Raw genomic sequence first — 25,963 nt, forward strand, 5'->3', positions numbered from 1 at the left:
CAAAGCAGGTGAGTGGGATCACACCCTTTGTCAAATAAAATGGTATTATTAAAGATAATTTTTAGTGTGGTTGATTATCTGTCAGTTCTGTCATCCTTATATATGGACAAAAGTTGTAGTTCATCATATACCAGAACTGCTCAAAATTTTTTAACTGAATATTGAAAACTGCTCTAATAACTAAGTAAAATTATTATTCTGAGCAACGCGTTCATAAAGGGACCATGTTATACAATTACAATAGGTGTGAGATCTAATTAATAAAGTGTTAAATGAGGTTTGACAGGTAACACAAATCCAAGGAGTTTACAATATGTATGTATAAAATGGTCAAAGCTTGTTTAACATTGTCTCACTAGTGTGTGAAATAAGGAGTGAACTTAGTTTTGATGGAACCAAAAGGAAAACCAATTTCATACACTGACAAGCTCATTGGTTTTTGCAATTATTTGTACATATTTTCTGTATTAAATAAATATGTGAACATATTTCATATTTGTAAATCTGTAACTATTTTAATTTTCCTAATAAATATAGATGATAAAAGTATTTGTTTGGTTTTTGAATGTTGTGAGCATTTGTCATGGCATCTTTGGATTCTTATGTGTAACATAAATTCCATGAATTAAACCAACTTATTATAAGGCAGGTCTTCATCCAGGTAGTATTTTTTCTTGTAAAAGGATGAAAAGAAGGTTAATTTATCCTGACAGGATCAACTTAAAGTTGTGCACAAGCCTCTGAAGTATGTATGTGTCAAAGGCTTGTCACATTTATAAGCCTATTTTTTCTGCAGGGAGTTTGATTTACCTCCGTCACAATACACTTTTATTTAACAGTGTATAGTATCTGCACAAATATATATATATATATATATATATATATATATATATATATATATATATATATATATATATATATATATATATAAATAAACACACACACATAAACCTGGGAATATTGCAAGGGTAGAGAGTAATTGCTCTGTCATGGAATGAAATGGGCAACCTAAACATAGTTTACAACTGGGGAAAAAAATCACATACACTCTGAAAGATAATAATAGGGTGTGGGGCCATTTTCTTAACTATATGAAAACAAAGATTTGACTCATCTACTCAGGGCACTTTGGGAGGTCATAGCCTGTCTTGTACAGGACCAGTCATTTTCTATATTTTACAACACTAATCATCATCTGGACTCACATGGCCTAAATTTAAATGTACCTTCATGGTTTTTTTTCTGTTTATGTTTTCACTTTGTATATATACGTAATAAAAATTTGAATAAAATTAAGGGGGGTTGAAAGCGTATCAAAATCACTTGTCACATGTGGGTTTCCGTAACGCCACGCTCAGTGGGAGGAGAAGTACAACGCAAAGGCAAAAGGGTCAAGAGGAGGGGAGGAGAAAACCACGTGTGCACACCACCATGTACAGCACTGTCCTTCCTCTGTAGACTTGTTTTTATAAGTCTACCCTTCGCATGTAGCCACTTAGCCTGCAGTAGCCGGATAAGCAAATTCAAATATATATTTTTTAATTTTTTTTTCTATTTCATTATCAATCTCACACACTGAAGCAAAGCTGCAGGGGGATTTCTGTCACCAAACTGACTGCCGACCATGGTGAGCAAGACAGATGACATCCCGGCGTCAGTGCCCGACTGTAATCCGGTTGATCTTGCGGATGAAGCCCAGGACGGCAAAGAGACCAACAAAGCACATCCAAAGGATTCCTGTGGCTGTGGTGAGACTACTGCAGATGCACTGCCCCTCCTGCCTCAATTTGTACTGATCACAAACGTGATATACACCAATAGTGTTTTGTTGATAGCATCCCTGTGCAACAGCATGGGTTCTTAAATATTTTTAATGTCTCTCTGCGTTGCATTAATTTAAGCTGTTGACATTTATTTCCATGCATTGTGTGACTTTAAAAGTCCTCAGTCAGACTCAAGGTGGTGGTTAACCCATTCCCTAAACACTTGCTGGGCTGCAAGGTTGGACAGCTTTGCATTAAGTTAACAAGCTATTTCTTAATAATGTCAACTCGTTTTTGTCAGTAAAGAAGCTAGAAACTATCTTGGGATCGCATCCATAGATCGTATTCTCTGATATTTACTTCAGCCTGACACTGCAAGTGAGCCAGGGTAACCCAGATAAATTAGCCGGTGTGCTTAAGTAAAGTTAGCTTCTTCAGTCAGATTGCACCATAACTAGCTAACTAGCTAGTGGCAAGAAAATGGATGGATAGCTAACTGGCTAGTTAGCCAACTAGCAAACAGCTGATTTAGTTCCTTTCAGCGCGTTGCTACAAGCCGAAAATTATAGTCTATAAACTGAAAAGTGTTTTTTTTTTCTCAGACAGAACACAAATCGACAGCAAAGTACACGACTGTCTTTGTTAACGCAGGTGACTAGCCGATATTGAGTAAGTTGTCACTGACGCACATGTTCGGTAACAGCATGTCAAAGGAACCGACTGAAGGTCACCTTCAGTGGAGTCTCTCACTGCCCACACGAATATGGGGGGGTAGTGAACATAAAAAAACATTTTTAAAGCATTGGGATGTGTCTAACTACCACTATGACCGGTATGATACTTCGTTAATACGGTATTAAAAGTGCGAGTTAACTAATGTAGGGCAGGTGAATCGCCTGGCGGCTGTTAACAACCCTCTCACCGGCCCCCTCCTCCCCGCTGTGGGAAATTAATTCGGGTGCTCCTTCTCGACCGGGAAGCGGAAGCTGGTTATAGTAGAAGAAGTCATGATGGTGTATGCACGGTGAGAAGGAAGGTTACGCTAATAATACACGAACAGTCGTGTAAATTGGTGAGTAGCATGTAAGGTAAAAGTTATTGTGGAGGCTCGCAGTGACTGAGTATTTGCAGAGTGTTGTCAGCGGAGGCAAATTAAACTGACCTGAGATCAGGTCAACCGGGGAAGTTAGCCTCAACTTCCAGAGCTCCATAAGTCACTGCAGCCTGTCTCACATGTGGAGCCTTGAAGTTTCTCTACTGGTCACATTTTGGAGGATAACTCTGGCGACAGTACTATGAGAGACCGAGCTTATGTCGCTTTGTGGGTCTGATGCATTTGATCTTATTTTAAATAACTAATTATTTATCTGGATGATTAGTTGTGTCTCCATTAACTCATTTTGTAAGTCCTCATGGGCTGCAGATTCGACCGGATAAAGCTGAAACAAGTGGCATATCAGTTGATGGTGATATTTAAGAATAGATGAATGAAACGATTGCAATAAACAAGCTTTCACCTGCTCATTTGTGAGGATTTTGCATGTCTTGTGTAACAGTTCACTATAAACCTTTTTGAAGTCTTGTTTTTTTTTTTTTTTTTATTTTTATTTATTTATTTATTTATTTATTTAAAAAGTAGTTGTGTCACCTGCACTTCAGGAACTTGTAATAAGCATTAGCATGACTATAACAATAAGCAGATCAAGGCTTGGTAATGATTACCAGCCAGAACGTTGGTGCAGAAGTTGTTTTATTCATCAGACATTGACAAGATTGATGGCTCAGGCATGTGTCACTGCAGAGTTGTAAAAGGACAAACACAGCTGGTGGTAGAGCATTTACATTTAAGTGTGGGTCACTCTCAGTGGTTTTAATAGGCTTAATGCTCTCATGGGGTGAATGGTGGCCTGGATAATCCAGGAATCATTGATACCATGACAAGGTTGCTTATCACTGCTAGATGTATATATTTTTTATTTTGTAACTGCGCCTGAACCATTTTCCTAAATCCACAATAAAAAAATCCATCTGTTTATTAAATTTATAGAAATTTTGCTATGATTCATTACTGATGGACTACATCCTTGTTTTTAAAGCCAGTCCTTTGCATGCAATCTCGTAGAAGTCAGAGTCCAAATACTGTCTGTCCAGCAAGGGGAAGAAACCTTGTGGTCCAGCTAACAGGATTACAGAGAGGCCTTGTGTGCTGTTTTTGTTTTCAGGGTTGTCAGGTTGGAGAGTGTTACCATGGCAGCAACCATGGTCCCCATGTCAAGGGCTGCCAAGTGGATAGATGGCTAGATTCAAGCATTATTATTTATCAAAGAGGTGGACTGGTGTAATGAACAACTCAGAAGGAGCTCATTCCTACGTATGTGATCTGAAAGCATGGAGGAGTGAATTCAGAAGACCTATGTTTGTGTTGGAGGAAATATGTATCACTTACTGATCGAGCTGTGCTTGATGCAGTGTTTCATTGTGTCTAATTTGTGTCCTTTTTTTTTTTTTTTTTGGTTATTTCTTACCTTGGCCTTGTAGAGGGCTTCTCCAACCAACAGGGTGTAACTGTGTGAATTTGGGTCTGTGTTTTGCTGTCCAGTGAATGCTTGTTGAGGAATTTCCACCAAAAACACATATTCAGTGTTATACTAAGTGAATACTGCTGTGCCTTTAGATAGCAGTTGTTGACACTAATACTCCACGTAGTTGGCGTCAACTAAAGGAGTTGAAGTAATTGAAAGAGCACTGATTAAACCTCAAACTGTCTGTGTGAAAAGATGCAGGTACCAGCACACATTCCCTCATTGTATCTAGGCATGTACATTTCAGCAATAAGTGCATCATGTCAACCTATTTCGCTTATCTCTTAAAACATGCATTCAAACAAATAGTTCTGTTTGTCAGTTTGTAGTTTGAACATCCTCTTAGTGTTAAACTTTCTTGTTTAGAGCAGCACAAGGCTTTCAGCTCCTTGTTACCTTCAGATAAAATGCTGCATTTAGTTCCCCCAATGGACTTTTTTTTCAAAATTGTGCATCAGAAAGCACATCTTTCTTTAAATCTAGTCTTTACATAATTTAACCAACAGTTGTGTGTTTGCTTGTGTTGAAGAATGATTGAAGAGCTTTTAATGGCAGTCAGGACTCTGGCTATCTATTATAGTATCTGTGACATATTTTTATTTGCCAGTTGCCAAACTACCAAACAAAGTTTGCAGAGCCACACATGATGGTCTTGTCTGACCAACTGTGCACAACTCAAAGATATTGAATTTAACATAATAAAATAAATAATCAAATTATAGTTATTGAAAAAAGGTGTAATGTGAATGTTAGACCTTTTTATTTGCTTTGTGACTTGATTTTTGTCTGTCTACATTCATTTGCTGTATAATCTATTAAAACCTGTTGCTTTGAAAGAAACTGGCCCCAAGAAAAGTCGCAGGATGACCTTATGTCTATTCCAGAAAAAGTCTTTCGTCAGGTTTATGTGCATGTTAATTCTTGAAGCAATGTTTCACACTATTAGGCAAAGAGCATTGGGAGTCTGATAAGAAATTAAATGGGTCTGCAGCGATGGTAAAAACAAATACGGCTACACTGAAGCACTCGACACCAAATGCTTACTTCTTTCATTAACTTGGATGACCTCTCTCAAGCTGTTGTATTTGTTATTCAGAGCGTGGCCCCCTCCACCTTTTTAGCGTTTTTGTTCCCATCCAGGGGTCGCCGTCCAGTCACAGAGCCCTTCCTCCCCCCTTCTGGCCCCTTCTTAGTAACCCTGACACTGTGTTTTACACTCAACAGAGTGCAAGGACACGTCTGCTGGCAGCAGTTGTGTCCCACTGAGGGAATATTTGTCTGACAGCCAAATAGTTGGCCTGTGCCTCTTTTGATTTAATGCACCTCATTTTTATTCATATCATTCTATCCTCATCTTAACTTAAGGAAAGAAATTGTTGTTGTGCATTTTATATTATAAAAGAAAAGGACTTGAACTGAAATGTTTCTAAAGAGGCCAAAGAGCAGATGAATAGTTCTGTGCTGACTTGCAGGTCTTGTAATTTGTAACCAATAATTCCCTCTTGGGAATAGTGAGAGCTTTTTATTCAAGGCCTCCTGGCAAAACTCCTTCAGTGTTGCAACACTGTTGGTCCCAGCTGGCTGTTGCAAGAAACCTATTTTCTAGATGAGCTGCTTTTGTCAAGTCATAGAATTATTTGTGTAGTGTTGTTCTAGCTTGTAATCAGATTTCACTTGACAGAAAAGTTGATGCATGAAAGTGAAATTACTAAAAGTAGTTTGTGCTGGATTTATTTGTATTTTTAATAAAAGTGGTGACATCACAGTAGTGTCATACTGCAGCTGAGCTGCTTAGGTCCTGATCACGCCTTTGTAAATATTTTATAAGGGAAGATCATCTAGACCTGGCAGTCTGTGTTGCTTGTTTGTGACCTGGCAGTGTTGTTTATGTCATCATCATCATCCTGTGAAGGTGATGTTTCTTTTCAGGCAGGTTGACAGAAATAGTAATGTACTGAGGTGTAAAATGAATGATAGGATTATGGAATCAGCAAAGATGGGGAAAAAAAAACATCTTCTGTTGGATCACGATTTTGCTGCGGATAAATTTAGTTGACAACCTGCAGGTGGAGAACCTTGTGAAGCATTCATTGGTTAAATAACCAGAAGTAACCCACAGGGAGAGCAAAACAAAGTTACAAGAGTGGGAGCAGATTTTTTTTCTACCTTGTCTGGATCCAAATGGTTTGCATTTAATTTCAGATCTGTGTTCTTTCTCTCATGACAGGGCACAGTGCTGATACAGTCATGGTGAATGGTGATGGGGCTCATGACCATACAGAGGAGGCAGAATCGAAGCAGGATGGTAATGGTGAAGCAGATGGAGGGGAGGATTCCAATGAACAGGAAGTGATAGTAATCCAGGACACTGGCTTTACTGTGAAAATCCAGGCACCTGGAACAGAGCCGTTTGACTTGCAGGTAAAAGATCCTCTTCCCAACCATCAACAGATAACATTTTTACAATCGCTATGACACAACTTCTCGTTGGAGTCCAAGCACAAACTTGTTAGAATAAGTTGTCACAACAAAAGATGTAATGATTACCACCCTTATCTGTTTTGTTTATCAGGTGTCCCCCCAAGAAATGGTGCAGGAAATCCATCAAGTGTTAATGGATCGAGAAGACACCTGCCACCGCACCTGTTTTTCTCTGCAGCTGGATGGAAATGTATTGGACAATTTTGCGGAGCTCAAGTCCATTGAGGGCCTTCAGGAGGGCTCATTGCTCAAAGTGGTAGAAGGTAAGACTCAAAGGCATAAAAAGAACAGTAAAACTGTACAAATTTACCTGTCTAAGATGGAATAATCTATCCTCAGTTTTACATTTCACCTCATTTGCACCAACCACACAGTTTAAATTCAACTAAAGTGTTGACAGGGCCAACCTAATACAACCCAATCAACATTACTTTTACACAGACATAGAAATGACTTGCTTCCATCCTCGATACGACTACTCCATCCTGGCACATGTTCATTAGCTACTGTGAGTTACAATTAAGATGTTGGAGGTCTGTTAGAATATGCTTACTTGTTTCACACTGTTTATGGTGAAGCACCTTTTGGCTCTTTTAAGCGCAAGCCAGCCATGCTTGCTTTCTTTGATGTGATCCACACTGCCTGTTACAAAGTGGATGTCTTACTTGACAATCATTAGATAAGGGCAGAAAAATGAGGGTCACAAGCAGATCTTTTAGGCATCTGCAGAAAAAGTCATCTGTGAGAGATGGACACTCGCTTGTGTGAATTCTGGGGTTTTAATTCTTGACATAAAAAGCTAATGAACCCACTGAAGGAAAGGGAATAATCACAAGGCCATAATTATATAAATATTAACTGAAATTAATCCCAGTTTAGGACAAATGTGGATTAATCACTTTTAGTCTTCATGCCATCTTGTATTTCGATTCTCCAGAGCCCTACACTGTGCGCGAAGCTCGTATTCATGTACGCCACATCAGAGACTTGCTGAAAAGTCTGGACCCCTCAGACGCCTACAATGGAGTGGACTGCAACTCTTTGTCTTTCCTCAGCATCTTTACTGATGGAGACCTTGGAGGTAAGGTGCTCTTTAAGCTCCAACCAGGGAGGTCTCAGCATTCTGCTGAAGTTGATCCGTTTGTTGTTCAGGTCTTTCTGATGTTAATGTTCACACACAGCCTAATTTGGACACAGCAGCACATTTACAGAAAGTTTTTGTCTTGGAACTGAGAGATTTTAAATTAGCTTTGCATTTAAATTAAGGAGCATTAAAAGGAAGTCTTTACTGTGATTACATTTTCTTTAGATTTCAGATTTGAATTAAAAATTTCTTTCAGAGATTAGAGAAAAAACATGTTTCTCTCTCATTTTCAGTACTTGATCTGACTGCATACCAGTCAGATTCTAAGTGTTACATAAATCTTACTGACCTACATTAGACTTCTCTTTCAACTTATATAAACACATTGAACTACCATCTGATCAGCTAAAGGGGTGTCGTTTGTAGAATGAGCCACATTCGGTCAACTACAGCATTCATGCTAGTGTACCTGGGATTCACCTTGCTCTCTCTTGTGGGGGTTGCAGATACTGGAAAGAGAAAGAAAAAGGGCAATGAACTGGAGCAGATTGACTGCACCCCTCCAGAGCACATCCTGCCTGGCAGCAAAGACCGCCCCCTGGTGCCCCTCCAACCACAAAACAAGGACTGGAAGGTAGAGAAGCCTGTGTTTGGCCTTAAAATAACCAGTGTGTTATTCAGGAAAGAAAACATTTATAAAACAAATACAGTATCTTAGTAGTCGAAACAAAGTGAGACTATAACATTTTACCTCTTCTACAGCCCATGCAGTGCCTGAAGGTCCTGACCATGAGCGGCTGGAACCCTCCACCTGGAAACAGGAAGATGCATGGCGACCTCATGTACCTGTACATTGTGACTGTGGAGGAGCGGCATGTTAGCGTCACCGCCTCTACACGTGGCTTCTACCTCAACCAGTCAGTCTGGATTTTAGCAAATTGTTTTTATTTAAAAACAAAGCATTTTGCAGAAGCTGTCATGAAGTTATTTTCCAGTTTCCACTTTATTTACCATTTAAGACACTGGTGTTCTGAAAGATAAATACCATGTAATGATCAGGTCACCTTGCACTCTTTGGACAGCCTGATATGCAGTCTATTGGCAGGATGCTGAGTCATAATGTCAATAAATTGATGAAATTCAGTTGGTTTAAATCTAAGCCTAATAAAAATGTAAACCTCATGGACATGGATGCCAAAGTATATGGTCTGTGTGTGACAGTGTTTGTGTGTTTCAGATCAACTACCTACACCTTCAACCCCAAGCCAGCCAACCCCAGCTTCCTGAGCCATTCTCTGGTGGAGCTACTTAGCCAGATCAGCCCTGCCTTCAAGAAAAACTTCACTGCCCTGCAAAAGAAAAGGTTAAAACATGGTTTTGGTTATAATTTGCATGTTTTCACTCTAGTACATCTGTTCTTTATTGATTACCTTCTTCTTATACATACTGTAAAAAAGTGAACCTCAGACTTCTGTTGTTTTCTTCTGTACTTTACAAAAGCATCAGTTCTTTTCTACTTTTAGATTCTTCTTTTGAAGTGCTTCTTTCTAACAACAAAAGTAAATTAGCTTCTTCATTAAATTTATTTAAACTGGAAATTACCTGTTACTGTCAGGAGGTAATCATGAGGCATCTGGTCACAGTTTTATAGTACTATAAGAAAATCTTATTAGGGGTGGAGTTGAGCCCATAGTTCTAAAAACTACTCACAACAAGCATCAGATAAACTGCCTGAAATGGGTGACAAGAGATTGAAACAGCTGAGAAGGAACCAATTCTTGTTTTGTTTCTGCTCCAGAGTGCAAAGACACCCATTTGAGAGAATAGCTACACCTTTCCAGGTGTACAGCTGGACCGCTCCGCAAGTAGACCATGCGATGGACTGTGTCCGAGCTGAGGATGCTTACACATCTCGCTTGGGTTATGAGGAGCACATACCTGGACAGGTGGATGTAGCCAAAGTCATAAATGCAGATACAGAATAAAGTATGTGCCACAGTATTAATGGGTTTTTAATGTTGTCTCTGCAGACCAGAGATTGGAACGAAGAGCTGCAGACCACCAGAGAGCTGCCTCGGAAGAACCTGCCTGAGCGGCTGCTGAGGGAAAGAGCTATATTTAAGGTACTATTGAAACTGTAAAGCTGTGTCCAATTATACTTTGAGATTTAAAATCAAGACTCATGGTTCCAGATTTTCTAAAAGGGAAACAAATTCCAAAATGGAAATCCTAAGAAGCTAAATCAGGCCAATTTAAGTATTTTTGGTCTTCTAAATCTTTCACATCTTTGTCTCTTGCAGGTCCACAGTGACTTCGCAGCTGCTGCCACTCGTGGCGCCATGGCAGTAATTGATGGCAATGTAATGGCCATCAACCCTGGTGAGGAAACACGAATGCAGATGTTCATTTGGAACAACATCTTTTTCAGTCTGGGCTTTGACGTGCGGGATCACTACCGTGAGCTGGGTGGCGATGCAGCTGCCCATGCTGCACCTACCAATGACTTGAATGGCGTACGAGCTTATGGGGCAGTGGACGTGGAGGGTCTGTACACCCTGGGAACTGTTGTAGTAGACTATAGAGGCTACCGTGTCACAGCTCAGTCCATCATCCCTGGTATTCTGGAGCGTGAGCAAGAGCAGAGTGTAATCTACGGCTCCATTGACTTTGGAAAGACTGTTGTGTCCCACAACAAATACCTGGAGCTGCTTGACAAAACCAGTAGACCACTGAAGGTAAGTAATACAAGAGTTTTAATCAAGTGCATGTATTTAATCTTACAACCATATTTAGTCTTTACATTGAGATTATTGGCCTGACCAACATGTTGATTTGTCCATAAATTCTGTGAATTCCAGGTTCAGCGGCACAATGTGCTGAATGAAAAAGAAGAGGCGGTGGAGTTGTGTTCCTCAGTTGAATGTAAAGGAATCATTGGAAATGATGGTAGACACTATATTCTGGATCTTCTACGTACTTTCCCCCCTGACCTCAACTTCCTGCCTGTGGATGGAGAGGAGCTGTCTCCAGAGAGCCAGCGTCAGGGCTTTCCTCGCCAGCACCGCCATCGCTTGGCCTGTCTTCGGCAAGAGCTCATTGAGGCCTTTGTTGAGCACAGGTATGTGTTGAGCTTCTTTTTATTTTTTCTACAAGTGTGTGACATCACTGACACAACAGAAAGAAAACTGTTTGTCTATCCTTCCTCAGATATCTTCTCTTCATGAAGATGGCAGCATTGCAGCTCATGCAGCAAAAAGCAAACAAGGACACAAGCAAGACAGATGCACCTGCCATCACTGAAGCTACAGAGACACCCATAGAGAGCAATGCAGATACAGCCCAGACCCAGACTGCTGATGCAGAGTCCTCTAATGCAGCAAAAGTCTCCACAGATAGCACATGCCAGACAGACAACAGCACCTCGGCTGCCTCACAAACTGTACCTGAAAGTGAAGAAAAATCCTTGAAACCCACAACAAATGGGCCTCTAGACCCTGCAGCCACCCAGAACGGGGAATGTAAAAGCCCACTGGAGGGTAAGGACCTTGAGGAAAGTATTCCAGGATTAACTCAGGCCAAAGAGCTGGCGGAGACCTTAGTTACCGAAGATGGATCTGGTATTGGTACGTCCAGGAATGCCCCCAAAAAAGCAAGGCTTGAACAATGCAGGGAGAGCTTCTCTGGTGGAATACTGTGCTTACAAATGAATCAGAGACCAAATATTTACTGATTTGATGCAGTCTAAATGTCTGTGCATGCGCCTGTGCTGACCTCAGCATTGGTGCAAATTAAATATGTGTTCAAATATTTCACGGAGTCACCGGTTTCCACCTGACTAGCTGTCCCTGCCTAGTCATGGGCCTGCGGTGGGGAAGAGTGTTGGCTCCCCTTTCCACCCAACTCCAGCATGTGACCCTGTGTGTAGTAGGATTTCACCCAATAAACATAACACAGTAATCTGTGGCCATACCGATTAATAAGAAATTGTTCTGGAGTGCAGAAATAATATCATTTTGAATGATTTGTGGACTGCTCAATTGATCCTGAATCACAGTCATCTTATTGTAAAGAAAATGAGGTAATCAGTGGTGTGTGTGTGTAATTGAGATCAAGTGGTGGTGGGTGCATGACTTAGGCCGTGTCTACAATACCCTGGGAGAGGTTGTTTTTGTTTGTGTGTTGGTTATTTATTTATTTATTTTTTATTAATTGTCTTTGGGAGGGTAGAAAGTCTTAATGTGGACATTATGTGAACTTTTAAAAGCAGTGACAGATTACTAAAAAAATTTTCATGCTTTCTTTTAATATTGCCATAATTTTCAACAGACCCCAAAAGCCGTGAAGTGGTTCTGAATGCTTGCAAGGCTGTTGGCTCCATCAGCAACACATCTTTTGATATCCGTTTCAACCCAGACATCTTCTCTCCAGGTGAACGTGAAATAATATAATAATTTAACTAATTCACGATGGATTAGTGAATATAAAATAAAATTGTCAAACTATCATTGACTGGTTTGGAGGTAAATTTTGTCATCACAAACTGGAAACCTGAGGCTTCAAGAAATGTTTGTAGACTGAGTGTTCCTTTCAAACTCATCAAATTCTGCTTTCTTTAGTTGATCATCAATATTTTACTCATAATGACTCCTAATTAACCTCACAAGTAAAAAACAGACATTGATTGACTGTGTTTATGTGTGTTGTTGAATTAGGAGTGCGTTTCCCTGACGACGGCATTGAGGATATACAGAAGCAGAAGCAGCTTCTCAAAGATGCAGCTACCTTCCTGGTGTCCTGCCAGATCCCCTCACTGGTCAGTGATGGTTACAGTACGGTTAACTCCTTTTATCAACAGATATTTGTGCACATGTTGGATTGAAATCATATTTATAAACATATATTTTTGTGTATTTTTAAATCAGGTGAAAGACTGTCTTGACCATAGTGCTCTGCCCATGGATGGAGCCACACTAACGGAGGCCTTGCACCAGAGAGGCATAAATGTTCGCTATTTGGGCACGGTACTGGAGTTTGTGGAGAAAACTCCTGCCAAAGCGCAACTTGAGCACTTATACGTAAGGCTGATTCAGACTTTATCATTTCGTAACATACTGCACGCCTTGAATTAATCATACTGATTTCTTTGCCCTATATCACAGAGAATAGGAGTTATTGAGCTGATCACAAGATGTGCAAAACATATCTTCAAAACATACCTCCAGGTTTGTGACATTTAACATAAAGGAACTACTTTTTACATGCGTTGAAAGATGTGCTCATTAATCTGATGTCTGTTTTAAATGTTTTGTCATCATGTAGGGTGTGGAGTTGTCTGCTCTGTCTGCAGCTGTAAGCCATTTTCTGAACTGCTTCCTAAGTTCCTTCCCTGACGCTGTCGCCCACCTGCCTCCCGATGAGCTGGTGTCACGTCGCAAAAGCCGCAAACGTCGCAACAGGGTCCCCGGTGGTGGTGACAACACGGCGTGGGCTAGTCTGACGCCCAGTGAGCTGTGGAAGAACATCGCCTCTGAGGCTCAGAGCTATTATCACTTCACCGTACAGTGGTAAGTGTCCGTCTGCTAATTTAAAACAAATAGTAAAGCCAGAAAGTGTGGGAAAGATGACTTCTTGTATTGTTTTTAGATGGTGACATCAAACATCCTTTCCTAATCATTTCTTTTGTCCATTATTGCTTAGTGACAATGTTGACCAAGTGGTGGAGAAATACAACTTACAGAAAATCACCCTTCTAAGAGAAATTTCAGTCAAAACTGGCATCCAGGTAAGTTTCATGATCCCAGCTTCATTTCATTAAATGTTCCTCAGTCTTTTCTGCCCTTTCTTTATAAATAGAGAGGAAATGTTTTGTGTTCCATCAGATCCTGATTAAGGAGTACAACTTTGACAGCCGCCACAAGCCCGCCTTCACAGAGGAGGACATCCTAAATATTTTTCCCGTTGTGAAGCATGTAAACCCAAAAGCCTCAGATGCTTTCCACTTCTTCCAAAGTGGGCAGGCCAAAGTGCAGCAAGGTAGTTCATGCGTAATTCCTGTTTAGCAGTCAAAAATGAAATTTTCTGCATTGTAAAGTGTGAATATTTTAAACACAGTACTCTTTGTTTTTAATTTCATTTAAATGTTTTTCTTGGTTATTTCCAGGTTTTCTGAAGGAAGGTTGTGAGCTGATCAACGAAGCTCTCAACCTCTTCAACAACGTGTATGGAGCTATGCATGTAGAAATCTGTGCCTGTCTTCGTCTGCTCGCACGCCTTAATTACATCATGGGAGACCACCCTGAGGTGAGCACAAATAACTCTTTCTTGTTTAGTGTTGAGTGATTCGCAGCCCGATGTGAAATAGCTAGGATGAGAAGCAGCACCTCCAAATCCGAGACCATCTCCTTTGGCCAGTAAAGGATTGGAGTGTATTCTCCGGGGTGGGACTGAGGTCCTGTCCCAATTGGAGCCTTTCAAGTATCTCAGGGTTTAGTTCACGAGTGAGGGAAAGATGGAGTGTAAGATTAACATGCGGATCTGTGTAGCGTCTGCAGTAATGCAGACTTTTCATTGATCTGTCTTAGTGAAGAAAGAGCTGAGCCAAAAAGCAAAACTCTGAATTTACCAGTCGATCTATGTTCATACCCTCACCTATGGTCCCAAGATGTGGGTAGTGACCGAAAGAATGAGATTGCTCATACAAATGATTCTATTCTATTCTATTCTACAGTCATTTAGCAGACACTTTTATCCAAAGCAACTTACATAAGAGAGTAAGAACAACAAAAGCAAAAAATCAAACAGTAGAGGACATCATAGGAAGATACTATTAAAACTAGTTAAAATGAGTTTCCTCCACAGGGTGGTAGGGCTCTCCCTTAGAAATTAGGGTGAGAAGTTCTGTCATCCTGGAGGGGCTCTTAGTAGAACCGCTGCTCCGCCACATCGAGAGGAGCCAGATGAGGTGTCTCGGATGTCTGGTTAGAATTCTCCCTGAATGCCTCCACGATAAGGTGTTACAGGAAATTCCCTCTGGGAGGACACCCTGAGGAAGACCCAGGACACGCTGGAGTGGTTACATCTCTGAGCTGGCCTGGGAACACCTCAGGACCCCCCAGATGAGCCGATGAATGTGGCAGGGGAGAAGGAAGTTTATGCTTCCCTGCTTAGGCAGCTGTCCCCATGACCTGATCCTAAGTGGTAGAAAATGGATGGATGGATGGATGGATGAATAATGTTTGTGTTTTTTACATGTAGGCTCTAAGCAACCAGCAAAAGGCTGTTCTCATGAGTGAAAGAGTTCTCGGCATCGAACACCCCAACACAATTCAAGAATATGTAAGTTGTCAAATGCAGGAGATTACTTTTGACTAGCTGCATAAGTTTAATATACTTCTCATCACCATGTTTGTTAATTTTTTTGTTCCAGATGCACTTGGCTCTGTACTGCTTTGCCAATGGTCAGCTTTCCACTGCCCTTAAGCTGCTGTATCGCGCTCGTTACCTCATGTTGTTGGTTTGTGGGGAGGACCACCCAGAGATGGCACTAATAGATGTAAGTGTAATTTTTACTAAGTTGTGACTGCTTCTAATTTAGTTATTACAGAGTAAATCTCATCAAATAAGTCTTACAGAGGTTTTCTATCTTATTTTCTTCAACAGAGTAACATCGGGCTGGTGCTGCATGGAGTGATGGAGTATGATTTATCCCTGAGATTCCTTGAAAATGCCTTGACCATCAACACAAAGTACCACGGACCCCGCTCTCTCAAAGTAGCACTCAGGTAAGAAAGAACTCCACAACTTACAAAATTAAAAATAAAAATACTGTGGACATGATTATATAAGTTTCCTTTATTTCTTCCAGTCATCATTTGGTTGCGAGGGTTTATGAGAGCAAGGCCGAGTTCCGCTCTGCGCTACAGCATGAAAAAGAGGGTTACACCATTTACAAGAACCAGGTTAGATCTCCTGCAACATCCCTAAAACCTGTCTACATAATGTGTAAAGAAGTGTTGTCTTCATATTTCTATTTTGTTTTCCTCTCAGATGGGTGAAGCTCATGAGAAAACTAAAGAGAGCTCAGAGTATCTAAAGTATCTGACTCAGCAGGCTGTGGCCCTGCAGAGAACTATGAATGAGATCTACAAAAATGGCTCCAACGCCAGCATCATGCCCCTCAAGGTGACCATTCAGTGTGAATTCTTTCTATGCCTCCTTTTTGTTTTTTTACTCCAGGACATTTAGCATTGATGTGTTTTTGTTGTTCTGTTTTCCAGTTCACTGCCCCCAGCATGGCCAGTGTCCTGGAACAGCTCAACATCATCAATGGCATCATCTTCATACCACTCAGGTAAAGTCAGAGGAGATTGATATTAGTTTTAAATGATTTCTAATAGTGAAAAAGCTTTGTCAGAAACTCTTTAACGTTTTTACTACAACCTCATTACATGTTTAATGCTGTCAGGATCCTAAGGTTTCAAATTGTTAATTATTAATTTTTCTTTTGATATTTATTTCGTTTTCAGCCAAAAGGATCTAGAGAACTTGAAGGCAGAGGTGCAGAGGCGACAGCAGCTGCAGGACCTGGGAAAGAGCGATGAGCCCACTGAAGACAAACAACTAGAACTAGAAGACAAAATCCCAATTGATTAATATTCGAAAGCCCTCCACACAGCAATTTTCTGCTAATGGGGGGGCTAGAGGCTGTGAAATAAGAGCCAAGTCACCAAGCCTGTGGGCCTGTAGACCTGTGAACCGAGCAGTCTAAATCAGCATTGAAATAACAGGGGGAGGGTGGGGTCAAGGCAGTCTAGACAAAAACTCTATGAACGAACTGTAAGACAAAGGAATACGAAGCAGGAGTTTCCTACAAGGTAGGAGAGGGAGTAAGGAGAGCATACAAACAACATAGAATCAATGTAAAGTGCAGTTTGAAAAATCCCAGGCCTGAGAGCCTGGTGATGAAATCCCTGAAGGTTTTGACTGCTTTGAAATATCATATTTGTAAGAGTGTTTGCAGCTGAGGGGGAAGGAGACCAAGAACGACCATGACATTGTATACCAGAGCCTTATCCACTTCTACATCGTCCCCAATTCATGCTTCTTCTCTGTTCTAATTTCCCACAGCATTGTTAGCCCAGGGTCATGTTTCACCCCCGCCATTGCCTAAAGAACCTTGAAGATGCCCAGGCATGTAGACCCCCCTTTCCCAAAAGTGCTTCAAAATGATATGGCACTTAACCTGTCTGAGAACTCAGGGGTTCTTTCTACAGTGCACTAAGACTAGAATACAGTCAGAAGATTTAAGATATTTCAACTGGGGCTTCAGAATGTAAACTTCCTTCTTTGACTTCTTTGGGTCACTTTGCAGCAATCATTCATCATTCTTAGACATCCAGATGGTTAATAAATTAGATTGTTCTGTCATTTGTATGTACAACATCCCAGGAGGGTGCCTGCCGTGTTCTTTTTTTGTTCCTGTTTTCTCCAAATGAGTAAACATCACAGTCAGCTGTCTGTCAATCTTCAGTGTGATTTTTAGTTTGCTGCCCCTCTCCCCCCTACTTTTATTAAGTAAATGGGTTTTTGTTTAAGAATCAAATAGGTAATTTATGCCTGTTGATCAACAGTTAATTTAAGCCATGTATGTTTTATAGAAAATGTATAGAGGTGGAAAAGATGTATAAATCTCTATTGGGTTTAGACAGGTACTTGATGTTAATGGAAAAGGCTGAATTGAAATACGTCCATTTTATCTGTAGATTTGTCCACTATATACTAGCTGTGTTCAATCTTCTATTTTTACACGCTGAAAGAAATTGTGCATGTGTGTTTGACAGTGTGCATCATTATGTAGTCTGACAGAACCTGTTGGCCAGAGCTGCTGCTGCTTTTGCTGCTGCATAGCTTGAAAAGAGGCCTAACGAACATTTGCTTTTCAAATGTTTGTTTTTTTTTTAAATTTTTTTTTAATCTACATATATTAAAGCTGTTAATTACAAATGCCCATTTTCTTAAAACATTCATGGCCACTGACATTGTAAATCTGCTTATGTATGAAGTTGGTACTGGGCTTTACCGCTTCTCCAGATTGCACAGGTGCTCAACATTGGCAGTAGTGATAGATTTGTTGTAACTGGGTGTTTTTCTTTTGTGTTTGTTTTTCTTGGTTTTTTTTTTTTTTGGTTTTATTTTCCATTATTGAATCAAGTCATCTTTTCATATGTATTGGAGACAAAAAAAAAACAATACATGAGGGGGGAGGGGGTTTAGTGCACTTTCTTGTGCTGTGTGTGAAGGTGCACAGCATCACCAAAAGTGGACAAAAGCAGGGCTGCCTCAAAGTGATGTACCAAAAAAAAGATTGAAAGGTTTGTTTGTATACATGCAGTGTGTTCTTCCAACAGAAATTTGTTACTTAATTGTTGCAGTGTGTAGATATCTGTGATTAAAGCAATAGAGAGATGGTGCTCGAGATAGTTTTAGGGGAAAAAAAGCTGTTTTTACTTAGCACAAGACATGCCACATGGACAGCTTGCAGTGCAGGCTAATATGCCTGAAAATAAGAAATGAACACAGCGATTGGTGACCTCTTCAGCCCGAGCGATTGGGATTGCTGCAATGATCTCTCCCATCAGTTGCAGAGCATGATGTGTATGTGACTATTATTTATGCTTCTTAATGGAAATGGTAATTTTGGGTAAAACTCAACAGTACATAAAGCTAATATTTGCCTCCTGATTTTGTTTTATGGCCTCTTGTATCATATTCTAACATATTGTTTTGCCCACCAGTAACACCAACACTGTCCAGACGGTGGCGTAGTAACGTTATTTTGGAGGGGAAAAAACATGTTGCAGTGAAAATGCCCGATTTGATTTTGACATCCTATAATATATTTCTTGATTGTCAGAAGCTGTTGCAGTCACATTAACGTTAGGTGTAATATTTGGTTTTTCGGTCATTTACAGGAAAATAAAACATTGAGATTTATTAAACTGTCTAGAAAAAAGTTTATATTAATTAAAAACAGCTAAATCATTTAAAAAAAAAAAAAAAAAAAACAATTTCTTTGAAAGAAACAAAAGATGTTATCTGGAGTTGGACAAAGTATATGTATCTTTTTGCATGTATTATATGTAACCTGTACCCTTTTGAATATATTGCATTTCTAGCGATGTCGCAGTGTAGATGCCCTGAAATACAAAGCAGGTGAGGAGAATAAGTTTTTTATTGATGAGAAGGATGTTTTTGGGGTTTTTTTTTTCCCTGGTCAAATTGATTTTGTGTGTGTGTGTGTGTGTGTGTGTGTGTGTGTGTGTGTGTGTGTGTGTGTGTGTGTGTGTGTGTGTGTGTGTGTATTCTCTATGATGAATGAGCGTTTTGCTTTAATGAAATATAATCTGAACAATGGCTTATATGCCCAGTGTTCAAAAAACCCTCTGTGGTAACCATTAGTGTGTCGCTCATTACGTTGTTTCGGTTCAGAGTGGGACTATTTTATATTAAAATGATCAAATACGACAAGGTTGCTAGGAGTTTTTCTAACACATACAAGTGGATTTAGTGGACAAAGAATCTGGATTCAAATTAAAATGCAATTAACCCCAATTGCATAAGAGATTGCTAATAGATGGTTGAAAGAGATTAGCCGGACAAAATGTTTATCTGACAAGGAGTTTTAAATTTTACGTGATAATATATATATAATATATAATTATATTTATATATATATATATATATATATGGAAGGTTAAAAAGGTATTTTAAAAAAGTCCTAAACTTACATCTGAAATGCAGAGTACACAGTAAATTAGCACTGGGTGCAAACCAAAACATATTAAACAACCATACGCCCACAAAAACCCTTTTGTTTATTTGAAATGTGGAGTTTTCCACGTCGGATAGTTTCCATTAAATTAAACTAAAAAGCATGGTGCTTCTCGATTATCATGTTTAAACAACATCGAGTTTCTAAATCAACATCTAACATTTTATAATATCAATACCACGTGTATTGAAATTGTGCTAGTGTTGAGCAGTCAAGTAAGAGTTAAGACTAAAAATATATTTATTTTTTCCTCTTTCTACTGTCAAGGACGTGCGCACTCCCGACAGGCAGTGAACGCGAGTTTCGTGCGCGTACCCCGTGAAGGCGACTGCGGTAGCGAAGGAAAAACAAGCAAGCAGCGCTAAGGAGACCAGACGGACACAGTTTACCTCCACATCACAAGATCATATTTTGAAGCGGAGTTTTCACGCCCTGCTGGGTCGTGTTACCGTTATAGACGACTGTGGAAATCTACGGGCACAAACAGTAAGGTGAGTTTGAATAGTTGTACATTATGAAGCCGGCCACAGTCAGGAATCTAGCGTTAGGTGGGGAAAATGACGATGTGGCTGTAAATGTTGCACCTCCTTTTTATTTCTCAAAATGGCGGATAGGCCGTTCAGACCGGAGCAGCTGGTACCCTGTCAGTGGAGTTTATCCTAGTATTCAAATTAAGAGATACTGTGCACAGACAGTAATCTAAGACGTTATCTGTTGTTGAAGTTAATAGTGGCTAACCAAGCTGAATTGCATATTGTCATTTTCTTTAGGTAACGTGTGAGCTAACTTTCTGCCGGGAGGCTAACTTCGCTAACGTTAACTTCAGCTAACATTAGCTAACGATAACTGGGTATAGAAAACAATTATTTCCAGACTGACTCAGAAGTCCTCTGGATTTTCTTTGATGAAACATTTGTGTTTATTGTGTACGTCACTGACGGCATAATTTAAAGCTGTATTTGGTGTTTACCCGACGCTAAAACTTGTAATTAGTTTGCGGAGGTATTTAGCCGACAACCAAGCTCTCAACCTTGTAAAAACTACAACGATTTGGTCAAATAACGATATATTTGATCACATATTGGATCTATGGTCGGCGACTTGTTTGATATAAAAATTTTATGCATTTTATTTGAAAATTTGCTCCGGATTCCCCACTGCTGCTGCATCCAGTAACTGCATTTTGAAAAGGCTTGAGGTGACGCTGGTCATCTGGTTTGCGTTGCATTGATATTGTTGTAATTGAACATCAGATGTTCGGTGGCGATTTGCTTCAATGACATGCCCCCTGAGTCATATTTCCTTTGCTGCTGATTGCTGTCATACTGCCGGTTTCCACTGCCACGCTCAGCTAAAGCCCCCATAATTTGCATCTGGTTGTGGTTCACGCTGCTTGTTGGCACCATGTTTGAAAATCAGGGTGGAGCACGTCGGAAGCGACAAATGCTCAATATGATGTGGATCCATGGTTTTGTTTTGTTTTTCTTTTCTCTCATTTTGTGAAATCGCACCTCGATGGCTTTATTTAGTAATTGTGAGCATATTGCGCTTCTTGTGAGACGAAGCTAAATCATTACTTTGACAGCTCAATACTTTACTCTGTTTCTGACCAACTTGAAATAGGTATTGAAGACAAAGCTTTTGTCAATACTTGGATGTCACTTTCGTAGCAATGCCTGCGAGGACTGCCCTGAAGCAGATCAATGGAATGATGGGTAATTTGGTGAAATTGTTTCTTTGAAAACGGTATTCAGGTTGAAAAAAAAAAAAAAAAAAAAAAAGGTAGTTTCTTAGGTATGTGTATCTCCTCCTAAGTTTATTACTAACTTGAGATGGCTCGAGAAATTTGATTTTAACAACTACCCTATCTGCAGTTTTGGGGCTTTGGATAAAAACTGAATATTTTCAGAGGATTTATCTTGTTGCTGTTAGTTGGTATGAATTGACGCTGCAGATTCACAAAAGTTTGGATAAAAATTATTTGTATGTGGAATTTGCTTCTGTTCTTTCCTCATGCCTTGTCCTTGTAAGCATGGTCATTTTACCTTGATGACGCATACACAAAAGGACACTGCTGACACAACTGGATTTTCCTCTTTGTTGGTATCCCAAATATTTCAGGTTGGTCTGTTCTGATGGAGTTAATTTTGTATGTTTCTTTTTTTCCACAACACTGCGAGTGTAACATTAAGTACTGTGTAAAATCTTACTGCATTCTACATGAATGATGACATAAGTTGTAGTTACAGTCACATTGTCAGATTATGTTCAAGGCTGTATTTAGTCTTGGTCTTGTTAATAAAGCTGTTTCTAGTTTTATCAATAAAGCTGTTTCTTCGTCTCATCGTTTGTCAGAACCTTTGTTTTAGAGTAATGAACAATTTTGTCACCTTCATTTTGGTAGGTTACGTTATATCTGGAATTGTTCCAATTCACAGTTTTAAGATTTCATCAAAGTTTTGGACTTACTGTTTGTTCAGACTTTGCAAGAGCTAATATAGTGCCTGACTACAGATGGTGTCGTAAAATACAGCGAATAAGAGTTAGCTGTGTTTTTATTCATTCATTCATTTTCCGAACCGCTTATTCCAATTCAGGGTCGCGGGGAAGCTGGAGCCTATCCCAGCCGGCTTTGGGCGACAGGCAGGGTACACCCTGGACAGCTCGCCAGTCCATCGCAGGGCCACACACAGAGAGACGAACAACCACTCACGCTCACACTCACTCCTAGAGGCAATTTAGAGTGACCAATTAACCTTATCATGCATGTGTTTGGATGGTGGGAGGAAGCCGGAGTACCCGGAGAGAACCCACGCATACACGGGGAGAACATGCAAACTCCACACAGAAAGGCCACTGACCAAACCAGCCAAGGATCGAACCAGTGACCTTCTTGCTGTGAGGCAACCGTGCAGCCCGCTGTGTTTAAAAAAACAAAAAACAAAAAAAAACCAGGAAAAAAAAAACCTGTGTGGTCACCGGGGCCCCAAGTGAAAAGTGTCTGAGCCTAATTGGGCAATAAATGTGGTTTTGTCTTTCGCATCACGACTCTAGTAGGAAGCTGGAGGTTGTATTTTGAATTTGAACTGTGCCACAGAGTTGGACCTTGTGGTATTACCTGATTTATAATAGTAATCAAGCTGAATTCTTTGCAAAATCTTTTTTTTTTTATTTCAGTGTTAAACTGTTTAACAACATATTACAATTATTTTGATTTAATGACTTGATTTGAGTCTTTAGTGAAAGTTATACATTATTAGTTATCCATATTTTACTGCGACTTGCATTTGTCAGGAAGAGGAGGGCTGGTCATAAAATCAGTTTCTTTAACATCAAGCTGTGGACTTGGGGGTTCTTTAGCTGGATGACAAGATAACAGCAAGTTGATTTTGGAGAAGGTGCAAACCTGTTTTGACAATGTTATGGTCTGCGTAACCTCGTCTACTTTTAATGTTCATGCACCTCTGACCTGTAAGAACTTACATACTCTGCAAATACATAGAACTTTTTACTTGTTCCCAAGGATGCAAGAATAAAGGTTGTGTTTTGTTTTGTTTTTTTTGCTATGTCATACTTCATGAGAAGCTTTTTCACAGTGAGGTGGAGTTTTGCAGGCTATCAGTGTTTTTATATGGAACGAGTTTTATGAATTTTTGTTCTTCTCACCTTGATTTGCTGTTCCTTTAAATTACTGCATTATTAGAAAAGCAGAAAGGACAACTTTACTTTTATTATTTTTCCACATTAACCACACCCACTTGTAATTTCCAGCATATCACACAATTGTTCTCCGGCACCAAACGACAAGAAGTTCTGCTTCAAAATTCTGAAGTTTTAGGAATAAGCTCCAAAAAACCCCAAACCAGGGCTGCAAGGTTACATATTTTCTTCTTGTTCTTGTTTCTTCTCTCACCTCAAGAAGAAGAACCAAGTCCTCTGTTCTAGTTGCGTATGTAATGGCTTTCACCTTCATAATTATTTCCGATTACACAGGTCTGTGTTGCATTGATATTCCTTCATGGTAGTGCATCCTTTCCACACTCCAATCGGTGCTCACAAATAATTTTGAAAAAGATTACCAAAAAAATTTTTTCCCACAGACCAGGTAGCAATATGTGGTGCTCCTTTGGACCAGTGAAGCAGTCAAATGTTGTGGTGGTCATTCTGTCATTGGGCTGTATGCAGCTGCGGGTAGCGTTCAAACGCACTTTCTGAGCTGCCATATTAAATATACATTACTTCTTGTTTAGAGTCACCTGCTCAAGCCATTTTAAAGCTTCAAGAAGTTTTTGAAAATTTTCCGCTCAATCGTAATTTTTTAAAGCACATGTTTTTTTTAATTTTTATTTAAGTGGAGATGACTAAAAGCATTTTACAAGAACCATGTCTGGTTTCATTCCTCAACCCATCTGCATACATTACACGGCAGGCCAGTAGAATTAGTTTAAACTTTGGTTAACACCTTATGTCATCGTCCGTCTTCTCTGTGCCAAATATCGCGCTGTGTCAGGTATGCTTTTAGAAATTTGTCATGCATTCTGTGTGAAGTATAGGTGCGGGCTAATCAGCTGTCAGTTTGTGAGCATGTATCATTGCTGTGCAGGTTGATCCGCATTGACTGGTTATCAATCACAATCATCATCATCATTAACATCTGTGGCACTTGGAGTTGGTTCTATGGTGCTGTGCCACATGTTGTATGTGTGGAAAAACCCCTGTGATTCAAAGGTCTTGATTTGGTTTTATTTTTCTCAGATCTGTATTTGATTTGTGAAAAGTTGACAGTCTTGAAAGATGTTTCTTTACTTATTGATGCCGATGAGGAATACTAAAGCAAAACAAAAAAAACCCTCCGGGGATATGCTGAATCCACCATTGACAGGCCAAAATTGTTTTGACACCATGATAGGAAGGTTACTTGATCAAGTAATTGTTTGCAGTGTGTGTTGTGGAGCTGTTAGGAGAATGTAGACTGCTTAAAAACTGCACATTACATATTTGGTCCTAACACTACTGTAGACTAATAATGTTAACTCTGGTTAGCTTAAACAATGTAGGCTATCATCTACACACTGCAATGCATTAGTCAGTCCTTAGTTATGCAAATTATTTAGCTATTCATTACTGTAGGTAATGGAGGCAGGCACACACCACCAGTTGTATATCAAAGGAGTTGAAAGGGTTAGTAAGGCAAATGTTGCTTTGCTGGCAGCTGCTTTCAGCTGATCAGCAAGATGACACTAGAGCAAAAAAGTATATGGTGTACACTATTGTGCTGCTCTTTCTTCTGCCAGGATAGTTGTGTAAAAAGTAAGGAATTAAAGCATTGCCAGAAAAAATAAATATGCACATGTTTTCTGAGAGGCCCTCTCTTTATCTTGTGTCACCCTTTATACTTTTGTAATTGTGGCAGGTTAATGGCAGGCACCATATTGCTTTTCTTCACCAAGACATCTGTTAAACAGAAGTTGACCTTCCAGACAGCTTACCCTTCACTCGTCTCACTGCTCATTATCTTGTTGCTGCCAGTAGCAACTGTCTATCACCCTAGTAAGGATAGCATTGGTACACGCTTAAGATGAATGATGACATGTCTGGCAGCATGGCTTGAAAATGAAACACGACAGTTAATGACTTTTGGAGTTCGTTTAATGTTTATGATTATTTATTATGTATCTGTCTTAGCAACAATATTTGGTTTCTTTGGTTGCTAAAGTAACTTGGAGAGTTTATATGTCTTAATTAAATACCTTTCTGACATGCCAACAATAGCCAAGAATCAGCTAATGTTTCCAGTTTACTTTGGGATTTAATTTTAACCATTAATTGTTTTCGGCACATCTTGAAGACCACAAAGACATCCATATACACCAGAGCTGAAAAGGCATTCAATTTTACAACAGGACTTGACCAAACAATATTTTAGAACAAGTGTGGGTGGAGGATGTTAATTAACTGTGTTCCTGCTGGGATGTTCAGGTTATTGGCTGAAAATTGATCAATGTTCTTAATTTTTTAAATGATCTAATTCAATTAAGCATGTTGATCAAGATTAATCAAGTTTATATTGTGAGGTTTCCAGGAATTTGTAAATTTGGTCACCAGTAAACTAAATAGAGCCATGTACCTTTGTCTTTTATTTCCTGCTTGGCAAAATGAAGTATGTTAATTTAATAGACCCAGCTCAGTGATGCTTTCTTATACAGTTGTCTTCTGATATAAA

General features: G+C 39.7%; 2 protein-coding genes across 3 annotated transcripts in view; both read left to right on the forward strand.

Annotated features, from left to right (window-relative positions):
- The first annotated feature begins 1,445 nt into the window (after nucleotides 1-1,445).
- cluha (clustered mitochondria (cluA/CLU1) homolog a) lies at nucleotides 1,446-17,912 on the forward strand. Of its 2 annotated transcripts, none has more exons than XM_079246506.1 (27): nucleotides 1,446-1,748; nucleotides 6,573-6,766; nucleotides 6,918-7,089; nucleotides 7,764-7,907; nucleotides 8,417-8,544; nucleotides 8,673-8,827; nucleotides 9,148-9,273; nucleotides 9,709-9,856; nucleotides 9,941-10,033; nucleotides 10,211-10,645; nucleotides 10,769-11,028; nucleotides 11,118-11,533; nucleotides 12,237-12,338; nucleotides 12,623-12,723; nucleotides 12,833-12,985; nucleotides 13,070-13,132; nucleotides 13,230-13,474; nucleotides 13,608-13,692; nucleotides 13,790-13,943; nucleotides 14,071-14,210; nucleotides 15,165-15,245; nucleotides 15,337-15,462; nucleotides 15,570-15,691; nucleotides 15,775-15,868; nucleotides 15,957-16,091; nucleotides 16,187-16,260; nucleotides 16,436-17,912. In XM_079246506.1, the coding sequence occupies exons 1-27, from the start codon at nucleotides 1,625-1,627 to the stop codon at nucleotides 16,560-16,562; spliced, it is 4,197 nt and encodes a 1,398-aa protein (XP_079102632.1). In that variant the 5' UTR covers nucleotides 1,446-1,624; the 3' UTR covers nucleotides 16,563-17,912. The 2 variants fall into 2 exon arrangements, with proteins under 2 accessions (XP_079102632.1, XP_079102633.1); XM_079246507.1 differs by having other exon boundaries at nucleotides 11,118-11,446.
- Nucleotides 17,913-20,087: 2,175 nt separating this feature from the next.
- LOC306760910 (lissencephaly-1 homolog) overlaps nucleotides 20,088-25,963 on the forward strand; it is a 37,384-nt gene continuing 31,508 nt past the window's right edge. Inside the window, exon 1 of the mRNA XM_079246960.1 lies at nucleotides 20,088-20,231. The gene's annotated coding sequence lies outside the window, so the exon portion shown is untranslated. The remainder of the gene's footprint in view (nucleotides 20,232-25,963) is intronic.

The sequence above is a fragment of the Telmatherina bonti genome, assembly GCF_933228915.1.
Source record: "Telmatherina bonti genome assembly, chromosome: 9".
Lineage (NCBI taxonomy): Eukaryota > Metazoa > Chordata > Actinopteri > Atheriniformes > Telmatherinidae > Telmatherina > Telmatherina bonti.